This window comes from Fukomys damarensis, unplaced genomic scaffold (assembly GCF_012274545.1).
Source record: "Fukomys damarensis isolate Sample0158 unplaced genomic scaffold, DMR_v1.0_HiC HiC_scaffold_27, whole genome shotgun sequence".
NCBI lineage: Eukaryota > Metazoa > Chordata > Mammalia > Rodentia > Bathyergidae > Fukomys > Fukomys damarensis.
The window spans coordinates 5941994-5966620 of record NW_022900939.1 but is presented as its reverse complement, the minus strand read 5'-3'; the positions used below and the strand labels follow the sequence as shown (position 1 = coordinate 5966620).

General features: G+C 38.8%; 1 protein-coding gene and 1 pseudogene across 7 annotated transcripts in view; both read right to left on the bottom strand.

The window, feature by feature from the left end:
• Nucleotides 1–24627, bottom strand: part of Ckap5 (cytoskeleton associated protein 5) — a 101982-nt gene that overhangs the window by 18891 nt on the left and 58464 nt on the right. For all 7 annotated transcript variants that reach the window (XM_033756431.1, XM_033756435.1, XM_010612447.3 and 4 more), the window contains exons 16-27: nucleotides 24074–24166; nucleotides 18949–19134; nucleotides 18291–18385; nucleotides 14956–15013; nucleotides 14746–14871; nucleotides 13807–13946; nucleotides 13468–13642; nucleotides 11516–11629; nucleotides 10268–10396; nucleotides 5442–5636; nucleotides 4843–4978; nucleotides 2035–2123 (exon numbers count right to left, since the gene is read on the bottom strand). In XM_033756431.1, the coding sequence (XP_033612322.1) occupies nucleotides 2035–2123; nucleotides 4843–4978; nucleotides 5442–5636; nucleotides 10268–10396; nucleotides 11516–11629; nucleotides 13468–13642; nucleotides 13807–13946; nucleotides 14746–14871; nucleotides 14956–15013; nucleotides 18291–18385; nucleotides 18949–19134; nucleotides 24074–24166 (1536 nt within the window). The remainder of the gene's footprint in view (nucleotides 1–2034; nucleotides 2124–4842; nucleotides 4979–5441; nucleotides 5637–10267; nucleotides 10397–11515; nucleotides 11630–13467; nucleotides 13643–13806; nucleotides 13947–14745; nucleotides 14872–14955; nucleotides 15014–18290; nucleotides 18386–18948; nucleotides 19135–24073; nucleotides 24167–24627) is intronic.
• Nucleotides 6006–6117, bottom strand: LOC117283567 (annotated as a pseudogene).

The following is a 24627-nucleotide window of genomic DNA, read 5'->3' as shown; positions in this document are numbered from 1 at the left end:
GGTGGATGAATGTTGCCCCAGTAAAAGGACATTATAGAAACCAGAGATGCCTCTTCTAAGAAACAGATGAGCTACAGCATCTTGCATTTAAATGTTCTTTTTTTTTTTGTTTTGCTTTTTTGAGACAGGGTTTCACTATGTAGTTGAGAGTGACCTGGAACTCACTTTGTAGCACAGGTTAGTCTCCAACTCACAGTGATCCTCCCCCGCCTCAGCCTCCTGAGTGCTGCGATTACAGGCGTACATTTAAAGGTTCTTGTTAGAAATGTTTCTAACAGGATTCTTCAGTAACTCTGGGTAGTTCTTGGGCTGGCAAAGAAATATAGCTGGAAAAGCCACTATCCCCGTTAGTCTGGACCATCAATTATTTTTGTTTATTGGATAGTTTGCTTCTTTCTTGAAATCTTCAATATTATTTATATCTTTCCATATTAATGCCATTCTAAATGGCCTTTACACATTTCACACCACTTAGTTGAGAAAGTCCCTTTATTTCTCTCCACATTTAAAGTATCTCTACCACTAGAGACAGAGCTCCTGCTTATAGATAAAGTTGCTAAGAACACTTTAATGTACCCCTATCCACCATCCTGGGGATGGAACCCAGGGGTGCTCTACCACTGACCTACATTTCTAGCTCATTACTTTTTATTTTGAGACAGGTTTTCCTGAGTTGCCTGTTCTGGGCTCTTACTTGTGATCTTCCTATCTCAGCTTCCCAAGTGCCAGGATTATAGGTGTGTGCCACCATGCCCAGCTATTAAGAGTGGTTTTTAAAAATAATTTAAAATTTAGAATCTTTGTATCACATGAAAAGAGAATAGTGAACAACAGTATATAGGTTTAAGGTAAAAGGTCAATTTCATTATTGGAATCATCATTATTTTTGTAGCAAAAGTTTATTATTTCTACTTGGCCAGAATTTCTTTCCAGTTCAAACACTAAAGTTATTCAGTCAAAACAAATATGAGCTCATTTATGTGAAATTACTTTGCAAACTGCAAAGAGCTGGAAAAAAATTATGCCACTAAGAACAGGAGTCAAAAATACTTCAAAGCACTTGTGATGAAAATGCTAAAATAAGCACTTGCTCAATTTGGGGTGAGGACAGGGTGAAGGACAGCAAAAGAACATCATCATCAGATAGTTTAGAAAATAACTACACACTTAAATTAATTCATAGAGTTAAAGCACCAAGGCATAGGGCAGAAAAAAGGGTAACTATAATACATAAAAGAATGTGTACAATGTGCCCAGTCTATGATGGAGGTACTGAATAATCCTACTTCTGTTTTGTTTTGTTTTGTTTTTGGTACCGGGGATCGAACTTGAGTCCTTGTGCTTACAAGGCAGGTGGTGGAACCACTGAGCTAAATCCCCGGCCCTTGTTTTGTTTTGTTTTGTTTTTGGTACCGGGGATCGAACTCAGGTCCTTGCGCTTGCGAGGCAGGCCACCGAACACTGAGCTAAATCCCCAGCTAATCCCACTTTTATACACTGCATTGGTTACATCAAGTAAAAGAAATAGTTTTCTCCATTTTGATTTACTATTAGGCTTGCTAGTCACTGTTTACATGGGAATGTTTTTCATTAAAGAATGCAACTCTGCAGGGATGTTGAAAGGAACAGTAATTCAAGTCTCATATGTGTGGACAACATATTTCCCTATGGACTAATCAGATCACCTTTTAGTATGACTCAACTAAGCTGAACTGGAAGGAGGATGAGATTAGCCTTCTCTCTAAAGCGTTCATTCTGCCAGAACTACACTCGCTTTCCTTGTCTGTGCTTTCCTGCAGATCTTCCTGACAGATATGTGTGACGGGACCACAGAAGCCCTTCATAGCAAACTGTCTCTGTTTTAGGTCTTACTAAAAAATGGGCCACAAAAACATGTACAAATATTTAGTTAATTTGATATTGTCAAGAGTAGTGATGTTCCTTCTTATACAATGAGCTTTATGAACAGAATGATTCAGCATGTAAAATATATGTAAAAGCAAACCTACATGTACGTATGCATAAGTAACACACCTTTGCTTTAGAGGAGACCCCTGGAACTTTGGCCTTTTTCGGATCAGGCTTGGCTTCTACAGTGCTGGAAACAGAATCTTCAACAGATGCTTTAAGAAAAAAAGTATGTACTGTAACTAATATTTTATTCTGTGCAGTTAAACATATAGTAACAATGAGAAAGTATGGAGGTATTACTTTTTCTTTTTTAATTAAAAAATTTTTTTGGTACTACGGATTAAACCCAGGGTCTCTGCACTTTCAACTTTTCAACTCAGCCCTTTTCAACTTTTCATTTGATATAAGGTCTCATTAAGTCATTGTTTATCATGCTGGGCTTGAACTTGAAATCTTCCTGTCTCAGCTTTCTAGAGTGCTAGGATTATAGAAAGGTGCTACAATGCCTGGCTGAAAGCCTATGATTTTAAATGTATCAATTCATAAGGTTGCCTTCAGTTTTCTTTTACTATTTTGCTATAGAGGACTGAACTGAAGGCCTCACAGTGCTAAGCAGGCACCCTGAGCTACATCCCTCATCTTTTCTAAATCTGAGAGAGGGTCTACTAAATAGTTTAGGACAGCTTTAACTCATGATCCTCTTGCCTTAGCCAACCAAACTGAGATTATAGGTGTGTACTATCACCACGGGCACAGTCTTTTCTTTTTCAGGGAGTGGGTGGGTACTGGGGATTGAACCCAGCGCCTTGGTGCTCTTCAACTGAACTACAGCTCTAGATCTACATTTTTTCCTTAGCATCTCCTCATTCCTTTTTTTTTTTTTTAATTTTTTGAGGCAGGGTCTCCCTTTGTAGTTCAGGTTAGACCTGAATTCATTATGTAGCTCATGCTAGCCTTGAATTCACCGTAATCCTCCTGACTCAGCCTCCCAAGTACTGGGGGATTACAGGCGTGTGCCACGCCTGACTTTCCCCATTCCTCTTTGAGCACAACAGTAAGATATTTCAGAAAAGCTACATTTCCTATAATATTTAAACTGTAGTTTGAAAATTATTATTTTTAAAAAATTATTTTCTGGGTCCAGGGATTTGGCAGTGCAAGGGCCCAAGTTCGATCCCTGGTACCAAAAAAAATAAAAATAAAAAAAAAATTACTTTCAATGTAGCAGTTTTAGTACTTTTTTTTTTTTTTTTAATTTTGTGTTTTTTTTTTTTTTTTTTTTTTTTTTTTTTTTTTTTTGGTACTGGGGATCAAATTCAGGTCCTTGGGCTTGCAAGGCAGGCAGTAAGAACCACTGAGCTAAATCCCCAGCCCTATATAGCAATTTTAAAGAAAATTCTTTCTCTCACATTAATAATTGCTTAAGGGAAAAGAAAAAAATGTGAGAGAATGAAAAGATGAAAATAAAGTGTTTGTAGATGGGCAGGGGAGGAGGGGGTGAAGGGAGGGCAGAGGTAAGGGGAAAAAATGAGAATCAAGACTTGCCATGTAAAGGTACATGATCCCAACAATGAATGTAACTGTACTGTATCCCTAAAATGTACCAATAAACTCAATAAAATTAAAGACAAAAAAAAAAAAAAATTGCTTAAGGGGAGGGCTGTCATCTTTCAAATTTATTATCTTCTACATAGCAAGATTCCAATAAATTTTAACATTGTATATGTACTTTAATACCAAGATTTTGCACATACAAAATTTCTAACTTTATAAAAAGCATAAATTTATATCCCAATATTGTTTTGTTTAAGCAAGAAGTCTAGAAAATGAAGATGCTATACATTTTATATTATAGGTTTTTTTTTGTTGCTTTGTTTTGTTTTTGGTACCGGGGATCGAACTTGGGACCCTACGCTTGCGAGCCAGGAATTGGACCAGTGAGCCAAATCCCGGGCCTATATATTATAGATTTTTTTTTTTTTTTTTTTTTTTTTTTTTTTTTTTTTTTTTTTTTTTGTTACCAGAGATTGAACTCGGGTCCTTGTGCTTGTAAGGCAGGCAAGGGAACCACTGAGCTAAGTCCCCGGCCCTATTATAGACTTTTAACATCAGAATGAAGAAATCAAGAACTTGCTTTCAAAGAAGGTTCGTGGGGTCTAGGGATGTGGTTCAGAGGTAAAGTGCATGCTCAGTATGCACAAGGTCCTGAACTCAATGCTCAGCACCAAAATCCCCTTTCAAACACAGTGGTGGGCCGGGGGGTTGGTTCAGTGGTTCTGCTGCCTGCCTTGTAAGCACAAGGGCCCGAGTTTGATTCCTGGAACCCAAAACCAAAAAACCAAACCAAACCAAACCAAACAAAAAACCACAGCGATGAACAAACCAACAACCCAACCAACAAACAAACATTAGGATGGATCAGCAAATAGACCAGTGTGATGGAGGAACTCGGTGACAAGTAGAACTTTAAGCTGGGTTTTTAAGCACGGGCTGGCTATCTCACTTTGTAAGAGTAATTAATCTCTTTGGGTTAATAAAGTAGATTAATAAAGTAGGTTAAGCTAGACAGCCCCAATTCCTCTTCTAACTAGAATATTCAAGAGAAAATAGTTGTGGGAACCTTAAAAACATATGCAACACTTCACAAAGGACATTCCAGTTTCATTTTGTATCGTTTTTTTCCTTTTGATTAGAAAGGAGTATTTCAGTGTGTTACATCCGAACACCTTTCTGGACCTGGAAACCAAATTAATTACCTTGTCCTTTTAGCATAGTTCTTGGTATGAGTATCTGACAATTATTTGAGGAAAGGGGTAAGGAGAAAGGGCTTGGGATCTAAGCTGCAGAAATGTGGTAAAAGCGGTGCAGATGGTTGTAATTTTAGAGTACTCTCAGGTTACTTTTTCCCCTTCCACCTCTCAAAATACTTACCTGATGCTGGCTGGAATTTGGCTGGCACCGACCCCCCCATTGGCTTGGATGTTACTTTAGCAGGTGCAGCGGGCTTGGCCGGCATGTTGGCTTTGGCTTTCTCTAGCATGGCCAGTACTTGATCTTTAGAAGTTGGCTAGAGAGGCAGTAGAACAGAAGAGGGAGGTGACACGAATGCTGCATTCATACTGAGCTTACCTTCTTGAAGCACAACTGAGCTTCTAGTTTTGAAGTAACAGTGAAGTGATGGAAGCAGTATGCTGTGGAAGAGAACTAGAGAACTAACATGCACTACGTCACCCTGAAGGAGCCCCCACTCTAGAATGTTACTTCTCACCCAATGCAGTTGGCAGACTCACAGATGCTCTGTACTGCTATTTCATGTTTGCTCTCATTAGGATTTCAAATTGAGACGTATTGTAGACGGTATGTTTTTTACTTATATAAATTTATGTTCAATTTTTATTTTTATTTTTTGGTACCGGAGATCGAACTCGGGACCTTGTGCTTGCGAGGTAGGTCAGGGGCACTACTGAGCTTAATCTCCAGCCCTATGTTCAATTTTTAAATACAACACTAGCGGTAACAAGAAGTGGTACCTTTAGCTTCCCGGTGGCCTTGGCCATTTTTTCATAGCCTAAATGCATCATGAAGAATGGCAAAGCATCTTGGGCCTTCTTTCGCACATCTCCATTTCGATCTTCCAAGCAGGAGTAGAGATGAGGAACACAGAGAATTAGGTCTGTAGGGGTGGAACGAAGAGCAGGAAGTTTCTCAGCCAGCCAGCCCAGAAGCTGCCAAAGGAAATGAGAGACTAGTTACATATTTAAAATGGAAATCTGTTATTTGTTATTTGTGATCTGGACATTAAATTATAAAGCTCTAATCATTCTTAATATTTTTAGAAGATGAAAAACTCAGTTATTTAACTAAAGAACAGATGACAAACTCTATCAAGTCTGCTATGTTATGCCCATACTGAGGTTTTGCCTATACCTCTGAAGTAATTCACATCTGTATTTACTTTTTCTGCAATTTTTATTAATTATAGATTCACTTGCAATTATAATATAGAATGATCCCCAAAACCTTTATCCAATTTCCTTCATAAGTAACACTTTATAAAACTATACTACAGTGTCACTACTATGGCACCTACATTGGTAAAATCCAGTGAATTTGTTCTTATTTCCCTAGTTTACTTATACTTGTATATATATTAAACTGGTAAGAACAGATATACACTTGATCTTAGCCAAAAGGTCAAGAATAGATTCATTTGTAGATTTGTTTTCATATAATACTATCAAGTATTTGTAATGTATCTGTCACCACAGCTAAAATTTTCTACAGTTCTCATCACAAAGGTTCCTGGTGTTGTCTTTCTGTTAACTACCCTCATCCCTCTTCCCCTTCCCAGGCAACCACTGTGTGTTCTTTTTTCTTTTTTCTTTTTTTTTTTTGGTACCAGTGATGGAACTTGGGACCTTGCGTTTGCAAGGCAGGTGGCCGCACACTGAGCGAAATCCCTGGCCCTGTTCTCTTTTAATTATAAATAGAATCAAGTATTATGTTCGGGATTGGGTTTTGTGTGTGCGCAGTGTAATTCCCTGGAGATTTAAATTGTTGCATGTATCAACAGTTTATTCTTTACTGCTACAGAGCATTCCACATACATATGCCAATGGTTCAGTCATCTGCTAGAGGATACACAAGCTGCATCCAGGTTTTGGCCATTAAGCAGTCAGATGCTCTACTCCTTAGCTCTACCCCCAGTTTTTAGCTATTATTAAGTTATTACCAACATTTGTTTTGTTGTGGATGTAAATTTCCAGTTTTCTAGAATAAGTGTCCAAGAATGAAATTGGTGAATGATATGGTAAACCCCATCATTTGTTTTACAAAGAAATGCTCAGCTGTTTTCTGTGGTGAATAATACTGTTATACATTTCCACCAGAAATGGGTAAGTGTTCAAGTTTCTCCACATCGTTGACAGTATTGCTTTTTGTAACTTCAGGAATTCTGGTAATTCCGTTGTGATATCTTGTTATTTTACTTCTCTGGTGGCTAACAATGTTGATGGGCTTATTTGTCACCAACATATCCTCTTCATGTATTTTGCACATTTTCTAATTTTTAAAAAACATTATTGAGTTTTGGGCCAGGGATTTAGCCCAGTGGTTCCACTGGCTGCCTGGCAAGCTCAAGGACACAAGCTTGATCCCCGGTACCAAAACGAAACAAAACAAAAACACTATTGAGATTTGAGTTCTTTATACAGCTTAGGTATTACTCCTTTCCTGAATATAAAGTCTTTTTCTTGGTACCAGGAATTGAATTCAGAGCTTCATGCTTGCCAGTTAGGCACTGTGCCACTGAACTATATTATATCCCTGGCATCTTCCCATTCTTTTTCTTTTTATCCTCATTAAGTTTTTTGTTTGTTTATTTGTTTTTTTGAGACAGGGTCCTGCAATGTACTTCATGCTGGCCTTGAACTCACTATGTAGCAGAGGCTGGCAATGAATTTGCAGTGATCCTCCTGCATCAGCCTTCCAGATTCTGGGATTACAGATGTGTATCACCAGGTCCAGCTTCAAGTGGTCTTTGCAGAATTAAAGTTTTTAATTTAAAAATGTTTACAACCCCAGCCTTAAACACTTTAAATTTTTATATTTTTCTTTTACGAATTGCATGATTTTGAGGGGGGGTATCGTTTTGTTTTGGTTTTTTGAGACAGGGTCTATGTAGTTCAGGCTGGCCCTGAACTCACTATGTAGTCTAGGCTGGTCTTAAATTTACAGTGATCTTCCTGCCTCAGCCTCCTGAGTGCTGGGACTACAGGTGTGCGCCACCATAGCTGCTATTGGTTGTTTTTAGTCTAAAAATTACTTGCTGGTTCTATAGGATAAAGATTTTGTTATCTTTTAAAAGCACTATACTTTTATTTTTTACATTAAATGCAATGTAGGTATTTTCTACATTAAATCTAGGTCCAACATGTTTTTTGTTGTTGCTTTTTGAGTTATTATGGACTGAACCAAGGGCCTTAAATAGACCAGGTAAGGATCCTACCACTGAGCTACATTTCTGGCCTCAAAGTCTTAATTTTGTGTAAGATGTGAGGTTTAAGTTGAAGTTTATTTTTTCTCACTATGGATATCTCCCGAATCAGATGATGAAAAGGATATCCTTTCACCACAGATTTACTTCCGTAACTTGGTCTAAAATTAGTTGATTAATTGGAATCTGATTTTTCTCTTTTGTTCCACTGATTGATGTATTTACTGTCATCTGTCCTCTTGTCACTGATTATCAGTTGCTGCGATTATGTTAGCAGTAAAGTAAGCCATAATACATAGTGAAATAATTTCTTCAAATGTTTTTCTTCATAAAGATTGCTTTAGAGGCCAGGGATGTATCTCAGTGGCATTGCACCTGCCTTGTAAGCACAAGGTCCTGAGTTTGATCCCCAGTACCCCCACCAAAAAAAGATTGCTTTAGCTATTCTAGGGCCTGTGGCTCGCCATACAAATTTCAGAATAAGCTTGTCTGTGTCTATACAAATGTTGCTGGAGGCTGGGGATTTAGCTCAGTTTTTCTACTGCCTGCCTCACAAGTGCAAGGACTCGAGTTTGATCCCCAGAACCAAAAATAAAAAAAGTTGCTGAAATTTTGACAAGACTTGTATTAAATTCATAGATGATGAGAAATGATGTTTCTACTACATTGAGTCAACCATGTAGCATGTCTTTGAATTTCATCATCAGCCTTCCAAAAATTTATATATGCATACATACACATACATATATATGCATGCATGCATACATACATATATATTTATATATGCATAATTTATATATGCATACACACACACACACACGCACACACACACACATATACTTTTTTTTTTTTGTACTAGGGATCGAACTCGGGTCCTTGTGCTCGAGAGGCAGGTAGCAGAACCACTGAGCTAAATCGCCAGCCCCAAATTTCTATATTTGTTAAGATGCATATACACAAAGGATTTCACTTGTTTTAGAGTAACTACTGGTATTGTTTTTAATTTTGGTTTTTATGTGTTCATGGTCACACAAAGAAATATAATTTTTACCATTCCCCACCTTATTTTGCAAAGCTAAGGATCGAATCCAGAGCTTCCCACATGCCAGTTAAGCATTCTAACCCCAAGCTACATCCTCAGGTCAAATATAATTTTTGTGTGTTGACTTCAGCACACTTTTATTTTTGAGGTGCTGGGGACTGAAGTGTGATGATTTTGCATGTTCCAAACTTGTTGAACTCATCAATTAGTTCTAGTTTACTTGCAGATTTCTTAAATTTTTCTATTGTAGATAGTCAAGAGTCTTTCCTTTCTTCTTCATGCCTTACTGCAGTGAACTAGAACTGCAAGTACTATGCTGAAAGTCACTATGTAGCTGACATCTTTGCACTGTTCCCATTCTTGGGGGTATTCAGTCTTTTACCACTCTGATGTTGTCTGTAGAGGACGTTCCGGCAGACGTGCTTTGTGAAGCTGAGATAATCCTCTTACGTAACTCGCCAAGCACTCCGTCATGAATGAGTGTTGGGCTCTCTCAAATGCTTTTTTGATATCAACTGATATGATCAATTTTCTTCTGTTGGCATGATGGACTTACACTAATGGAATTTTTTTTTTGGCACAGGGGATTGAACTTGGGTCCTTGCACTCGCAAGGCAAGTGGCAGACCACTGAGCTAAATCTCCGGCCCTGGATTTTTTAATGTTAAACTATTTTTATGTTTAAAACTTCTTCTTTCTTTTAAAAAAAATTTTTTTTGTTTTTTTGAGACAGGGTCTCACTATGTAGTTGAGACTGGCCTGGAACTCACTATGTAGCTCAGGCTGGTCTCGAACTCATAGTGATCCTTCTCCCTCAGCCTCCCGAGTGCTGGGATTACAGGCGTGTGCCACAACGCCTGGCGATTAAAACTTCTTTTTTTTTTTTTTGCAGTACTGGTTATCGAACTCAGGACCTTGTACTTGCGAGGCAGGCATGGTCCCACTGAGCTAAACCCCTGGCCATAAAATCTCTTTTTTTTTTTTTGGTACTGGAGATAGAACTCAGGTCCTTATGCTTGCAGGGCAGGCGGCAGAACCACTGAGCTAAATCCCTGGCCCTAAAACTTCTGATTATACAACTTAAGAGTTCAAGAAAGTAGAAAATTCCACTAAGAAGCTAGTCTTCTAAAAAATTTTATTGTTATAGAAGAATACAAATGGAAAAAGAAGCTCATAAAACAAAAGCTCAAGGAATTTGGTTTTATTTTTATTAAATTTGATTCTAAATTTCATTTAAACTATCAATATATATTAGACAGGACCTAGCCCCTAAAAAGGTACAGAAATGAGTAAAGCACATGATTAATTTATAGTACTAACCTCTTGCCTCAAGAAAGGATTTTCCTTTTTGAGCTCCTCAGAAAGATCTTCCCCCTCCAGCCACTCTCTCATGCCAGTCTGCTCTGCCCAGGCATTCACAGTTGCTAGGGCAGCAGCACGAACATTGTTCTGAATAGAGAAGAGAATTGGCAAAAATAATTATCAACTATAGTCTGGAGTTTGAGGGCGAAAACTTTATTTTATAACTGTGAATAACAGAGCTTTCTCTAAGATCTACACAGATATTCTTGGAACTATGTTCTCTGAAACAAAAACTAATTCTATTGTACAAAGAACTCCAAGAAAAAACATAAATACAAAATTGAATAAAAAACTCCTATACTCAGCTAATCAGATAAATGCGTGATCTACCCTTAAAATATCATATAAGAGAAATAAACATTTACGTTTTTATTTTCTGAATCTCTGAATGATCCATGACTATGTGCTGAAGAACAGGAATTCTCCATGCTAGACCTCAAAATGGTGAAGACTAAAACTGCTAACAGTATGAATATATAAATTATATTTTTACATTAATTTGTATTTACAGAGTGAGACACTGATACAAATATTAAAATAGTTCAATTCCTCAAATTAAATGAATTACATAAAAGTAAAGAGAAATTAAAATACTCAGGCAGGGGCTAAATATAAAAGGTGTGCTGTTACCCTCAATGACACTTCAGTGCTTCCACACTGTCAAAGTACAGACACCTAAGCGAGCTACCAGGTGGTATAGGATGAAAAGAAGAGTAGAAAGAAAGGTCAAGACTCCCAAATTCATCTACTTATTCACTACTTCAAACCTTTGTACAGTGATGCCATAACCATAAACAATAGCCACTTATTGAGTGTATAACACATGAAGAGGAACACAATGTACCTTACAGACTCAATTCTGTAAGAAAGCAATTTTACAGATAAAAAAAACCACCTCAGTGTAACCATAAAACAGTCACAAAGCTAGTAACTGATAGATCTAGTCTCTTTAATACTACCTGGAATATAAACACATTACTTGTTTTTTCTTTTTTTTTGGTACCAGGGATTGAACTCGGGTCCTTGCGTTTGCAAGGCAGGCCACCGAACCGCTGAGTTAAATCCCTGGCCCTCATTACTTGTTTTCTAATATCCTCATCTTTATAGCCTTTTGGAGGTTTACATGTACTCTAGAAAATACTATCCTTAACTTGAGAATGTGACTGGCCTATTCCCAAACAGAGCCGTGGTGAAGAGTTAGTTTACCTTGCTGTCCCCAAGGACTGTGATGATAGGAATGCCCAAGTTCTTCACATGCTGCTTGATGTTTGGGCCCATTGCTACTGCCAGCTGCTGGAGGATATTCAGTGTCTGCTGGACCTGAGTGGAAAAGTCAACAGTTTATGTTCAAACCGTAAGCAAGCTATGCTCAGTTTTGTAAGACTGCTGGTATATATAAATCAACACAGCAGATTTCCGGCCTGCTTAAGAGACAGGGAAATCACCTTATGGTGATCTTATTCTAATTAACTTTAAATAGTTTTCAGGCCTTTTTGCTGTTCTTACTTTTTTCTGTACTAAGGATTGAACCTAGGGATGCTCTATCACTAGCCACAATCCCAGCCCTTTGCTTTCTTTTGTATTGTTTAAGACAGTCTTGCCAACCCACAATGTGGGAAAAATTTTTTATCAGCGGATCCTCAAAGGACTAATATCTAGAATATATAAAAAACTAAAAAAAAAAATCAGACCCCCCCCCAATTTAAATACCTAAACTAAAAATGGGCATTTGAAATGATAGACACTTCTCAGATGAAGAAGTAGAGATGGTAAATAAACATATGAAAAAACGTTCAACATCATTGGTCGTTCAAGAGATGCAAATGAAAACAACACTGAGATTCTATCTCACTGCAGAAAGAATGGCTGCTATCAAGAAATCAGTAACAATGCTGGCAGGGCTGTGGGGAAAAAAGGAAGTCTTCTCCACTGTTTGTGGGAGTGCAGACTGGTGCAACCACTGTGGCAATCAGTGTGGAGATTCTTCAAAAAACTAAAACTAGAGGCTCCATTTGACCTAGCTGTTCCCCTTCTTGTTATATTCCCAAAAGAATTAAAAGCATCATACCACAGTGATAAATGTGCACCCATGTTTACAGCAGCAGTTTATAATAGCTAAATCTCGGAAACAGCCCAAATGCCCTTCAACTGATAAATGGATAAACAAGATGTGTTTTTTTTTGAGACGGGGTCTCACTATATAGTTGAGACTGACCTGGAACTCACTATGTAGTCCAGGCTGGTCTCGAACTCACAGTGATCCTCCTCCTGCCTCAGCCTCCCGAGTGCTGGGATTACAGGCGTGTGCCACTACGCCCAGCCTAGATATGGATTTTTTAATAAAATGGAGTACTACTCAGCCATAAAGAAGGATAAACTGGAGAAGTTTCTGGCTAAGTGGATGCACCTTGAGACCATACCCTTAAGTGAAATAAATGGGACATACATGTGTAAATACTGCATTCTCTGGTGTTACAAACTGAAAGTGCAAATAAGGACCAAAATATATAATACATATTGTGAAACAGAAAGAAAATGTTCAAAGTGGGAGGGGAACTTCAGAGGAGGGTGGGGGAAGGAAAGAAGGGAAAGGAAAAAAATGAGAAAAGAAAGAAAAAAACAGAAACAAAGCTTTTGTAAATAATGAGGGGTGAAGCTGTTGAAGAGTGGAAAGGGGAATGGGAAAAAATAAGAACCAAGATTTATCACATACAGGTACAAATTCCGTATAATGAATGTGATCATTATGTATACCTAAAATGTACTAATAAACTTAATTAAAAAAAAAAAAAAAAAGACAGTCTCACTTCGTAGCCCAGGCTGACCTCCAACTTTCAATCTTTTTGCTTTAGCTTGTCAAATAGCTAGGACTGAAGGTCTGTGCCACTGCACCTGGCTACACTGCCCTTTTTATCATCAGTCATTACAGGAGGTTTCACACAAAGGGTATTTAATATCAGATTCCTATGAAAAGCAAATTCTGAAACTTACGAAAGCTTGATTAATAAGCCTGCATCATGCTGAGACACACTTCAGAAATTAAAAGAAATAATTTCTAGTTCAAAACAATATGATCACAAATTTTTTTGCTTGTGAAGGCTGCACTGAAAAGGAACCTCTTATAGCAAGGGACAAAAAGAAAAAAATGCAATACATACCAAGATTTTATTTGAATCATTGAGCCGACCCTTCAAGGCAATTGGAAGTTCACCTATATTTGGTTGGATAAATTTTGCTTCATTGATGATACCTGCCACTTCATCTAGTCCTTCTTTCCTGATCTTCCAATTCTTGTCACCAATCTTAGACACCAACTCTGAGGTAATTTTATCACTAAAAAACAAGACATAACCTTAAACCTTAGAGTCCCAAAAGAATATGTCACAGAAGTGTCCTGCACTGAATTAAAAAAAAAAAAAAAAAAGAAGAAGAAGGTACCATTAACTTACCATTAATTTAGCCCAATGATTCAAACTATTTCTCAGAGTGAAACCTACCTGATCTCTGTCCTTGGCAAAAGATCAACAACATCATTGCCCCCATCATCTGGTTCGTCTCCATCTTCTCCTTCTTCTGGACCACCTGTGCAGTGCTTGGAGAGCCCTCTGGCTGGAGCAGGTGGGCTCTGTCCCTGCATCTACACATGAATGAAGAGGCCAATGAAAACAATGAGCATGACAACAAAGAGATTAGAAAAGGTGCCCGGTTACACATTCTCACTCCTCTGATATTTATACAATAAAGCTTTTATTCCTACTTAGATTCTGATTCTCAGACTACTTGGCAAAAGTTATTTTCATACAAACTTTATAGGATCTGACTTCTCAATCATGATGTTTTTTTTTTTTTTTTTTGGCACCAGGGATGGAACTCAGGATCCTGTGCTTCTAAGGCAGGCATGGTGCCACTGAGCAACACTCTGGCCCTTGATGTTGTCTTTTGACTTGTATGCAAAATGCAACTCAGAGAAAATCTGCTAAGGGCTGGGGATGTAGCTCAGAGGCACTGTGCCTGCCTCACAAGTGCAAGATCCTGAATTCAATCCCAGTATAAACAAAACAAAAACAAAACCCCCCAAAATGCAAAACAACCCCCTGCAAAAAACCCAGAAAATCTACTAATACCAAGGAATCTCAGTGAGTTATTCAAGGAGGTTCAGTACACTTTTCTTTCATTTAAAAAAAAAAAAGTTACATTTAATATATTTTTGAAAAAGATACAAGGAGGAAAACTTCTTATCCTACACTATATTTACCCAGTTATCTTCTTCACAAAGCCATCAATTTCTTATGAATTCCTAAAGCAACACTGGACACTTCATACACATAAAAGGCATACGTAATCTTTACTCCAAAGATTTAACAGAATCAGTCTTTAATATGAGATTTCAAGTTCACCAGTTGTAATGTATCATTTGTAGACCTTTTTTTTTTTACCTTCTCAAATTCTGCATCTATCTGTGACAGGAGGGCAGGCTTCTCATCCTCAAAGAACATTCGCAAAGAGGGACCAACATACAGATACATCACACCAAGTAACGTGATTGCAGAAGTCCTCACAGCCTGGCAAAGAGAAAAGAACTTTCCAAGTCAGAAGATGGAGATGATGGTAACTCCCCCGTATTACACATGCTGGAATGTACTCACTGGGTTTGTGGCAGCAAGAGCCGTCTTCACATTACTAATGAAGGCTTTGACATTCAACCTAGAAAAAACAATACTTATAACTGGACACAGACACATACATAACATCTTCAAAATATTCAACAGTATTTATAAAGTGAGACCCTAGATTGGCACCTCTGGGAGAGTAGTTTCTGTCTGCACTCACTTTAAAGTGACCCTGCAATGCACTCTAAACACTGATACTATTATGCTTAATCCATTCCTGTTTTTTTGGGTTTTTTGGTACTGGGGATCAAACTTGGGTCCTTCCACTTGCAAGACAGGCGGTGGAACTGAGCTAAATCCCCGGCCCTTTAAAGTTTCTTTTCTTTTTTTGGTACCGGGATCAAACTCAGGTCCTTGTGCTTGTGAGGCAGGCGACAGCACCACTGAGCTAAATCCCTGGCCCTCTAAATCCATTCTTGAACTCTTTCCTGAACTCCAGATGCATGCACTCATCTGACTTTGTGATTTCCCACCCCTAAAACCACCTTTTACGTGATGTGAAGGATTGAACCCAGGGCCTTGCACATGCCAGCCAAGGGATCCAGCATTAAGCTACATCCCTAATCTGTTACCCACTTTTTAAAAATTTGAGATAAGGCCTCCTAAATTGCCCAGGCTGGCCTTGAATCAAGTCCTCCTGCCTCAGCCTCTGTCAGAGTCAAAGCTAGGATTACAGACATGAGCCATGACATCTGGTGTGACACTCCTGTTTCTACGTCTCCAAGACATCCTATGTCCAGAACACAAAAATCAATCTGACTTCACACTCAACTCCCAAACCTGTCTCCCACTGCTTCAACTTTTTATTCCAGGTGCTCAGGTTACCTGTAATTCAACAGATCCCTGACCCACCTTTCTCTTATGCCCAGTGTCCCGTTCAGTCCTACTTTCAAAAGATATCTTGAATAATAACATCTCCACTCTACAATCTTCCAAACCACTATAATTTCTTTCTAGGATTATCAGAATAGCCTATCAATTTTATCTTTGACTGTAGTCAGAAAGATCCTGTAACTCTCCTGCTCAAACTCCCTCTCCTATCTTTCCCACTTTTTTTTTTTTTTTTCCAGTACTGGGGATGGAACAAAGAGGAGCTCTACAACTCAGCTATACTCTCCACCCCTTTTTTTTTTTTTTTTCCAGTACTGGGGATGGAACAAAGAGGAGCTCTACAACTCAGCTATACTCTCCACCCATTTTTTATTATGAGACAGGGTCAGACGAAACTGCCCAGGTGAGACTTAAACTTTTGATCCTCCTGCCTCAGTCTCCCAGAACACTGTGATTATAGGTGAACACCACACCCAACTTATCATAATAGATATAGATAGCTCGCTTTACTCAAATATATATATATTATGAAAGCAGGAATTTAACTATTCCATGAGATATTCCAAGGGCCTAGAACAATGGAACAGCGTGGTCAATATATAGTTGAATAAGTGAAAGATCATGGGTGAGTAAAAAAGAGGTAAATATTCACTTGGCTTTCGTGTGACATGCCAACAGATTAGTTTTATATCAAAGGTTATACAGTTGGGCCAGGGATGTAGCTCGGTGGTACAGTGGTTGCCTTGCATACATACTTTTAATCCAGCACTGTGTAAGAAAACAGAAAGAAAGAAGGCAGGCATGGTGATGCACATATTTAGGAGGCTGAGGCAGGAGAATCACTGAAGTTCAAGGCCAGACTGGGCTACATAGTGAGTTTAAGATGAGTCTAGACTACATGGTGCAACCCTGTCTCAAAAAAAAAAAAAGAAAAGAAAAGAAAAAAGAGAAGGGGAAGGGCAAGAAGAATGGAAAGGAGAAGAGGAAGAAGAAGAAAGAGGGAGAGAAATTAAATGAAAGGAGAAAACCCCATACAGTTGTGAGGGAATTACATCAGATAGGTGTGGTGGTGCATGCCCGTAATCCTAGCATTTGGGAAGCTAAGGCAGGAGAGCGGAAAGTTAGAGGTTATCCTCGGCCACCCAGTGAGTTCAAGTCCAGTGTGGACTATAAAACGAGAGCCTAGCTAAAAACAGAACAACAACAAAGGGCATCATAACAATATCCTCAACTGTGGGAGAACACAGATACTGACATAACAAGCAAAATCTTACTTGAATGACAACTGAATGACAATTTCTAGAGCAGTGTTTCTTCAATCAGTAGAATTAAAATACTTTTCTCAAAGTCTTTGTAAATAGGAGGGGGTGAAGGGAGTGAAAGGGGATGGGGAAAAAACAAGAACCAAGATACATCATGTAAAGGCACAAGATCCCAATAATGAATGTAACTGTACTATATGCCTAAAATGTACCACTAAACTTAATGAAAAAAATACTGTTTTCTAAGATATTAATAGGTGTTACAAAAAGTAGAAAGACATCGGGGAGAGCAATAGAGTACAGCAGTTAAGGGTCTCCTGAAACCCAAATGTCCTGGACTCAAATCTTGGCTTTGCCACTTAGCTAGCTATGATACACGGGTAACTGCAGCTGTCTGTGCTTTGGTTCCCCTATCTATAAACTGAGCACAACAAAACGTCACAGGTGGCTTTCTGAGGATTGTACCAAATGAATTATTGGATAGGTGCTTTAAAAACTTAGTGCCTAGAATAGAGAAAGTTCTGCTAAATTTTGTGAATAAAATAAACAACTATTTGCTATATACAAGCAAGTTTGGGAAACAGTGAGCTAACCTCAGTTAAACAAGCTCTTTTATAAGGGATTTCTGAGAGCATTTAATTCATCAAGGTGCCCTGCGCGTCTTTCAACAAATGTGACTATATTAATGTCCAAATGATTTGACTAGAAATCCCAGAACTGACTTTTCTGTGGGACAACAACACTTGAGGAAAAATAACTTAAAGAATTATTTTAGTAAATGTCAAAATACAAGACACATGTGACACTGAATTTGAAAACAAAGGTGGCTTTCTTTTGTATACATGACCCAGATCTGGCTCTTAAAAAATAAGCTCTAGGGCTGGGGATGTGGTCTAGTGGCTCCTTGCCTGCCTGGAAAGCTCAAGGTCCTGATACAAGGTCCCTGGTACATGACAGACACACAAAAAAAAGCCTAGACAGTTGTGTGTGGTAGTACCTGACTGTAATCCTAGCACTCTGGAGGCTAAGGCAGGAGGATCACCATGAGTTGAAGGCCAGCCTGGGCTACACAGTGAATTTAATGCCAGGCTGAATGACATAGTGAGGCTCTGTCTCAAAACAAACCAAAAACAGAACAAACAGCAGCACAGAGAGCTATGACAAATATGATATGATCACCAAAACAATTATGTCCTACTTAATTTCTTCCTGACTTACCCAGAAAAACCAAATTCTTTGATTGCATTTGATAGCCAATTCAGAGTTTCTGACTGGTTCTTGGGATTCTTCTGTGAGAAAGCCATTGACATAACCTGGGTTAGGAAAAAAAACAACAGTGGATCTATGTTTTCTTTCATACCTCTTAGAGAAATGTAGCATGCCTTCAAGGTGAATATAGGTTAAACATGGTTTTCTGATGCTAAAACAAGTATAAGAAGGACTTAGGAACAAAAAATTTATCTACAAAAGAAAATGAGGTTAGGGCCGGGGATTTAGCTCAGTGGTTCTGCCGCCTGCCTCACAAGCATAAAGACCTGAGTTCAATCCCTGGTGCCAAACAAACAAACAAAAGAAAACGAGGTAAGAGATAAAGTAGTTGTGTTAAAATCATTCTAGACTGTTCACACCTTGGCATTAGTGATCATTCTGGAACATATTGTCTTAAGAGTGTCATATATATATACACACACACACACACACACACACACATATACATATATATACACACACACACACACATGTATCTTAGATAAATTTCCATTATGAGGCAACAGTGTAGAATAAAAATAGCTTTACTTAAGATTTTAGTAAACCTAAATTAAACTTTGGGGGAAAACAAGGACAACTTGGGGAGAGTGAGCTCTGGGTCACCAACCTGCTCAGCTGTCCAAGGTAACATACAGGCCTCGGCCATCGCAGTCATGGCTTCTTTTGCATTATTTCCACACTTCACATCTCCAATCTTGTCTACAAGGCCATCTAACACAATCTGAGCTGAAGTTTTGGAAAAATTTCCCTTCTGGGCAATCAGAGCAACTATGTGCAGCTTCATCTGCATCACCTGAATGAGAACAAGCATCATCAAGTTATAAGTCAGCCCAGAGACATTTATACATTTACTCATTTAGCAGCCTGAAGTTGTAACACAGGTAAGGGTAGCTGACAAAACAGCCAAACTGAAGGCATAAATTTAAATAAAGATGCAAAATTTTTATTCCTTAACTGATATGAAAGAAAGAGCCAGAGATATAGCTCAGCAGTAGAGTACATGCCTGGAAAGTGCAAGGCTGAGTTTGAGTCCCAGTACCAAAAAAATAGATTAGCTATCAAAGCAGCTAACTGACAAAGGAGAACCCCCCCAAATACTCCATGCTCCAAAGTAGAAAAGTTTATGAACTGAAAAATGCTGCCAAGACAACCCTCATGCAGCACAGAACTTGGGAGATTTTAGAGAACTTGTAGGCCATTTAAGTGGCAGATTGGAAGGTATTGTGGAAAATGCTTAAAGATATTAATGTGATGACAGACACATGGGACTCACAAGCACTTGCCCTGTACTTCCCTTTGTACTATCTGAATATTTACTTTATTTTGTTCAGCTACTAGAAATTCCAACTACATATACATTTAGGTAATAAGCATCCTCTTTTAAGTACTTCTGGAATGGCAGAATAATTATCTCTGGAAAGCTGGTCCTTATAAAAGGAGTGAGCACACCGGCAAGAATTGTTATAGTCAATATTTTCAGAACCCTGAAAATTAACCAAATGCTTAAAAAAATGCAAGGGAAATTTAAAGAAGAGCTACCAAGCTTCAGTAAGAAGAGTAACCCTTCTGGTAATTTAATACGCCTTACTTCCCTTCTTCTCTTCTCATCTCCAAGCAGCCTTGAAATTGGCAGTTTAGCTTTGTGTGGTGGTGCTGAGCTAGGAAGATTGCAAGTTCGATCCCAGCCTCTTCAACTTAGCAAGACCCTGCCTCAAAGTTAAAAAAAAAAAAAAAAAAAAAAAAAGGCTGGGGATGTAGCTGGGCGAAAATGCCCTGGGTTTAGTTCCTACTACTGTAAAACAAACAAAACCCCAACAAACAAAAATCCCAGCAGCCTCTATGGCAACCCTGAAACCTAGGCCTATCAAGTCAGCAGGCCAGCAAACCATGTTTGGAGCTTTGCTTAAAAAGTGCCAATTTGGGCTAGACGTGTTAGCTCACGCCTGTAATCCCAGCACTCGGGAGGCTGAGGCAGGAGGATCGCTGTGAGTTCAGGACCAGCCTGAGCTGGTCAGTGAGTTCCAGGTCAGTCTCAACTACATAGTGAGACCCTGTCGCAAAAAACAAAAAACAAAAAAGTGCCAATTTGGGGGGCCAGGGATTTAGCTCAGTGGTTCCTCTGCCTGCCTTGCAAATGCAAGGTCCCAAGTTTGATCCCTGGTACCAAAACAAACAAAACCTGCCAATTTGAAGCACTGTCATATGACCATCTGGCAGTTTCTAGAAAGGTATCATTTGAAGGACCATTATTTGACCATTATTTTGACCTATTTGGCTCAGTGACTCACTGGGGAAAGCCTTAGTCCCGGGGAATTTGCGTAAATCAGGCAGTGACAACTATACAACATGTAACATTGCAGCTGCCTGAGGCTGCAATACAGCTGAGGCAACAGAACCTATTCAAATTAAAAGGGAGATCTGGGGAGGGCCAGGGATTTAGTTCAGCGGCAGTGTGCCTGCCTTGCAAGCGCAAGGTCCTGAGTTTGATCCCCAGAACTGCAAAATTAATTAATTAATTAATTAACTGTCCACAGGAGACTCTGAAAGGTTCCTACACATTCCCAAGAATCTAGGAGCTGTGACCATATATATTTCAAGGCTGTGTGCAGACCGAGGAAAGATATGAAAGGGCCCTATCTCTGAGCTCTGGCCAACCTTCAGACTCTGGCTTGTGCTTAAGATGTCCCCCCAAAGCCTCAGGAGGATGACATGGGGCTTACTTTTTTAGAGGTTGCTGAATCTAGAGAGCGATACTGGGATTAAGGGCGTGTGATTACATAACCATGAGCGCTTGCTTTAGCACCAGCCTAATTTTGGTAGTCTGGATAAGATAAAAAGGCAGAAAGATGTTGTTAAGGTCTCCCTTGTCACTTTTGTTACCTTCAGGCAGCCAAGCTAAGAACTGTTTTCTCCTCTATAAGGCCTGTCTCCCACTCCACCCAGTGTTGGAGCCAGGCAACTATGAACCGAAACCTCTATAAACTGTGAGCCAAACAACCTTTCCTCTTTAACACAGGGTGTCAGGCATTTAGTCTCAGCAACAAGAGAAAAGTAAGACAGGCCCTGTTTAAGGTGAAATTGTTAAATGCAGATCACTGAAGGGATGTCCAGCACACACAGGCACACCCTCGGCCAAAGTGGAAGACTTACTAGCTCAGAAAGGTCAGGAAACATCTACCTGGCCAGCGGTGACAAACATATGGCACATGTTGCGGCTGGCATGAATGTAAAATGTTGCAGTCACATTAAAAAAGTTTTGTCAATTACTCAAAAAGTTAAACAGAATGATATAACCCCAGCAACTGTGCCCAAGATAACTGAAATTGTGTTAACATAAAAATGTATACAGAAATGTTTGCAGCAGCAACAGTGACTATAGCTAAAAAGTTGAAACAGCTGAGATGCACACCGACTAATGAATAGGGAAACAAAATGTGGGACAGCTACACGGTGCAATGTTATTTGGCAAACTGCTACATGCTATGATATGGATAAACTTTGAAATTACAAAAGCCCCCTATTAAATTATTCTGTTTATGCAAACTGTCAAGGAGAGATAAATTCATGAGCTAGAACAACAGATTAACAGTTAACAGGGACCAGAGGTTGGGGAGAAATAGAGTGGCTGCTACTGAGTATGGGGTTTCTATTGGGAGTGATAAGAACATTCTAATAGAGTTGCAGAGGTCTGTGAATATAGTAAACAATCAGTGCACTGGCAAACAGTGAGTTTCATACCCTCAGCAGTCACATAATATACATATATAAAATTATTCCTTGCTATGACCTAACACAGAAGGGTTCCACTGAGGTCAGGTGTCTTCCTCTATCCATCTAGAAGCTGCTCAGGAGTTCTCAGTGGCAAAATGAGGGAGAGGGCAAGGTGAGACTCCTGCATTCACTCAGCCTGTGTAAGACCAACCATCCGGCTGAGGTGCTAAAACACAGGGGAGCTAGGGGAGCATGGTGCACATGCGAGCAAGATCCAAGAGAGGAAACAGCAGGTGGCAGAAAAGCAGCAAAAAAAAGGGACTAGAGGGATGTCAAAAATAAACTTGGTACATCTCTCAAGTTTTTAGTATGAACTTTCTTCTATGTACATCTAAGTGAAAAATCCTGTCATTTTCTTATCTCCCTCAACCACTTTTTAAAAAATTTATTTTAGTTAGTACTATACACATTTATAGCAATCACATTCACCATGGAGGATTCGTATATGTACATAACACATCTTAATTTTTTTTTTGGTACCAGGGATTGAACTAGGGACCTTGAACTTTTGCGAGGCAGGGGGCAGAACCACTGAGCTAAATCCCTGGCCCCATTAATTTTTTTTTCCTCTACTCTCCCTCTAACCCCTTTTCCCCTCCCCATTTAAAAAGTCTATTTGTTTTGGTTTGTCTGTTTTTTGAGACAGTGTCTTGCTGTGTAGCTCAGTCTGGCCTTGAATTCACTATGCAGCCTAGGCTGGCCTTGACCCCATGGTGATATTCCTGCCTCAGCCTCCTGATTGCTGAGATTACAGGAATGTGTCATGATACCCAACTCTATTTCTTTAATCTTTTTTCTCTTCCTTCCCTCCCCCATCCCTTGCTCTCCTTCTCATTTGAAACATTATTTTTTTGTACTTATTACTTGTACTTCATTCTGCTCCTAATTTATGTTTCTGGTTCTCATACAAGAGAATGCAATACTTAAATTTGTGTGTCTGATTTATTTCACTTAAGAATATGGTCTCAAGGTATATCCATTTACCTAAAAATGTCTCAGGGTCATTCTTTATGACAGATCAGTACTCCACTGTGTATAATTACCATATTTTCTTTACCCATTCATCTGTTGATGGGCTTATGAGCTGTTTCCAAAATTTAGCTATGATAAATTATGCTGGTGGGCTAGGAATTTAGCTCAGTGGTGCCACCGCCTGCCTCGCAAGCACAAGGTCCCAAGTTCGATTCCTGGTACAAACAAACAAACAAACAAACAAATAATGCTGGTCTCAATGGGTATGCATGTGTTGCTGTGGTATTGAGGATCTTTATTCTTTTAGGAAGATACCCAGAAGGGGAATATCTGAGTCAAACTGAACCTCTAGTTTTAGTTTTCTTCAAGAATCTCTATACTGCTTTCCATAGTGGTTCAATAATAATTTAGTACTTCTAAGGCTCAGCTTTATTATTAGTCAATGAGGCTATAAAAAAAGACAAGGTGACAGGCCGGGGATTTAGTACAATGGCACTGAGCCTGCCTTGCAAGTGCAAGGTCCTAAGTTTGATTCCCAGAATCAAAAACAAACAAACAAACAAACAAACAAACAAGGTGGTAAATTTTCAATGGCAATTTAAAGACTATTTATATTTTATCCAAGTAAATAGGAAAGCTATCTCACTGTGTATCTCCTTAAATATGTAGAGATTAGACTAGAGGACTTCGAGGCCTAAAAAACAAGGAGGAGGAAGCTGGGCACAGTTGTCCCAGCTACTTTAGAGAATGAAGCAAGAGGACTGCTTAAACTTAGGAGTTCATGACCAGCCTGGGCAACAGAGTGAGAGCTGATTCCAAAAAAACAAAAAGATAAATAAAAAGACAGGGGAAAAAAGCATATAAATAAATCACACAGATTATATAATTTATGCATTTATATAACCTAATTATGTAAGTTTCTCCATAGGAGGATGTAACAGAAATTATTTCAATAAAGACATCGAATTTTTAAATAAATAAATAAATACCTGAAAATTGGTTTCTTTCCATCCAGGTTTTTTGGCCAGCATCCTCACTAATGCCTGGCATGGCATTTCAGTTCGGTCCATAAGCTCAACAGCCTTGAAATAAAGTAAGACAGTAAGAGAGTTAAAGTGGGGTAAAGATTAGTTCCAAAGGCAGGCTAAATACTAAAATCAAGGAATTGGTTACCTGTATAAAAGGAGAATAGAACTGATAAAAGATTGTAGAGAGGGAGCTTAGTTTCTGTTACAAAATTTGGTTTTTCTTTCCTCCTTTCCTCCCGTTCCCTCTTGACAAGGTCTTCTATGTAGCTGCTGACCTCAAACTCATGATCCTCCTACTTCCTGCCTCAGCCTCCCAAGTGATGGGATTATAGGCGTATGCCCCTGTACCCAGCATAATGCTTCATTTCTTAAATTAGGTGCTTAGCATATGGTGTCTTTGAAACTTATTCACATTTTAGGAAGTCACAAATTATTTTCTCTAAGTAAAGTAACAGTAATAGTTTTAATTTGCCTAGTATGTGGCAGAAAGTGCTTATGCATTTTTTTTTTTTTTT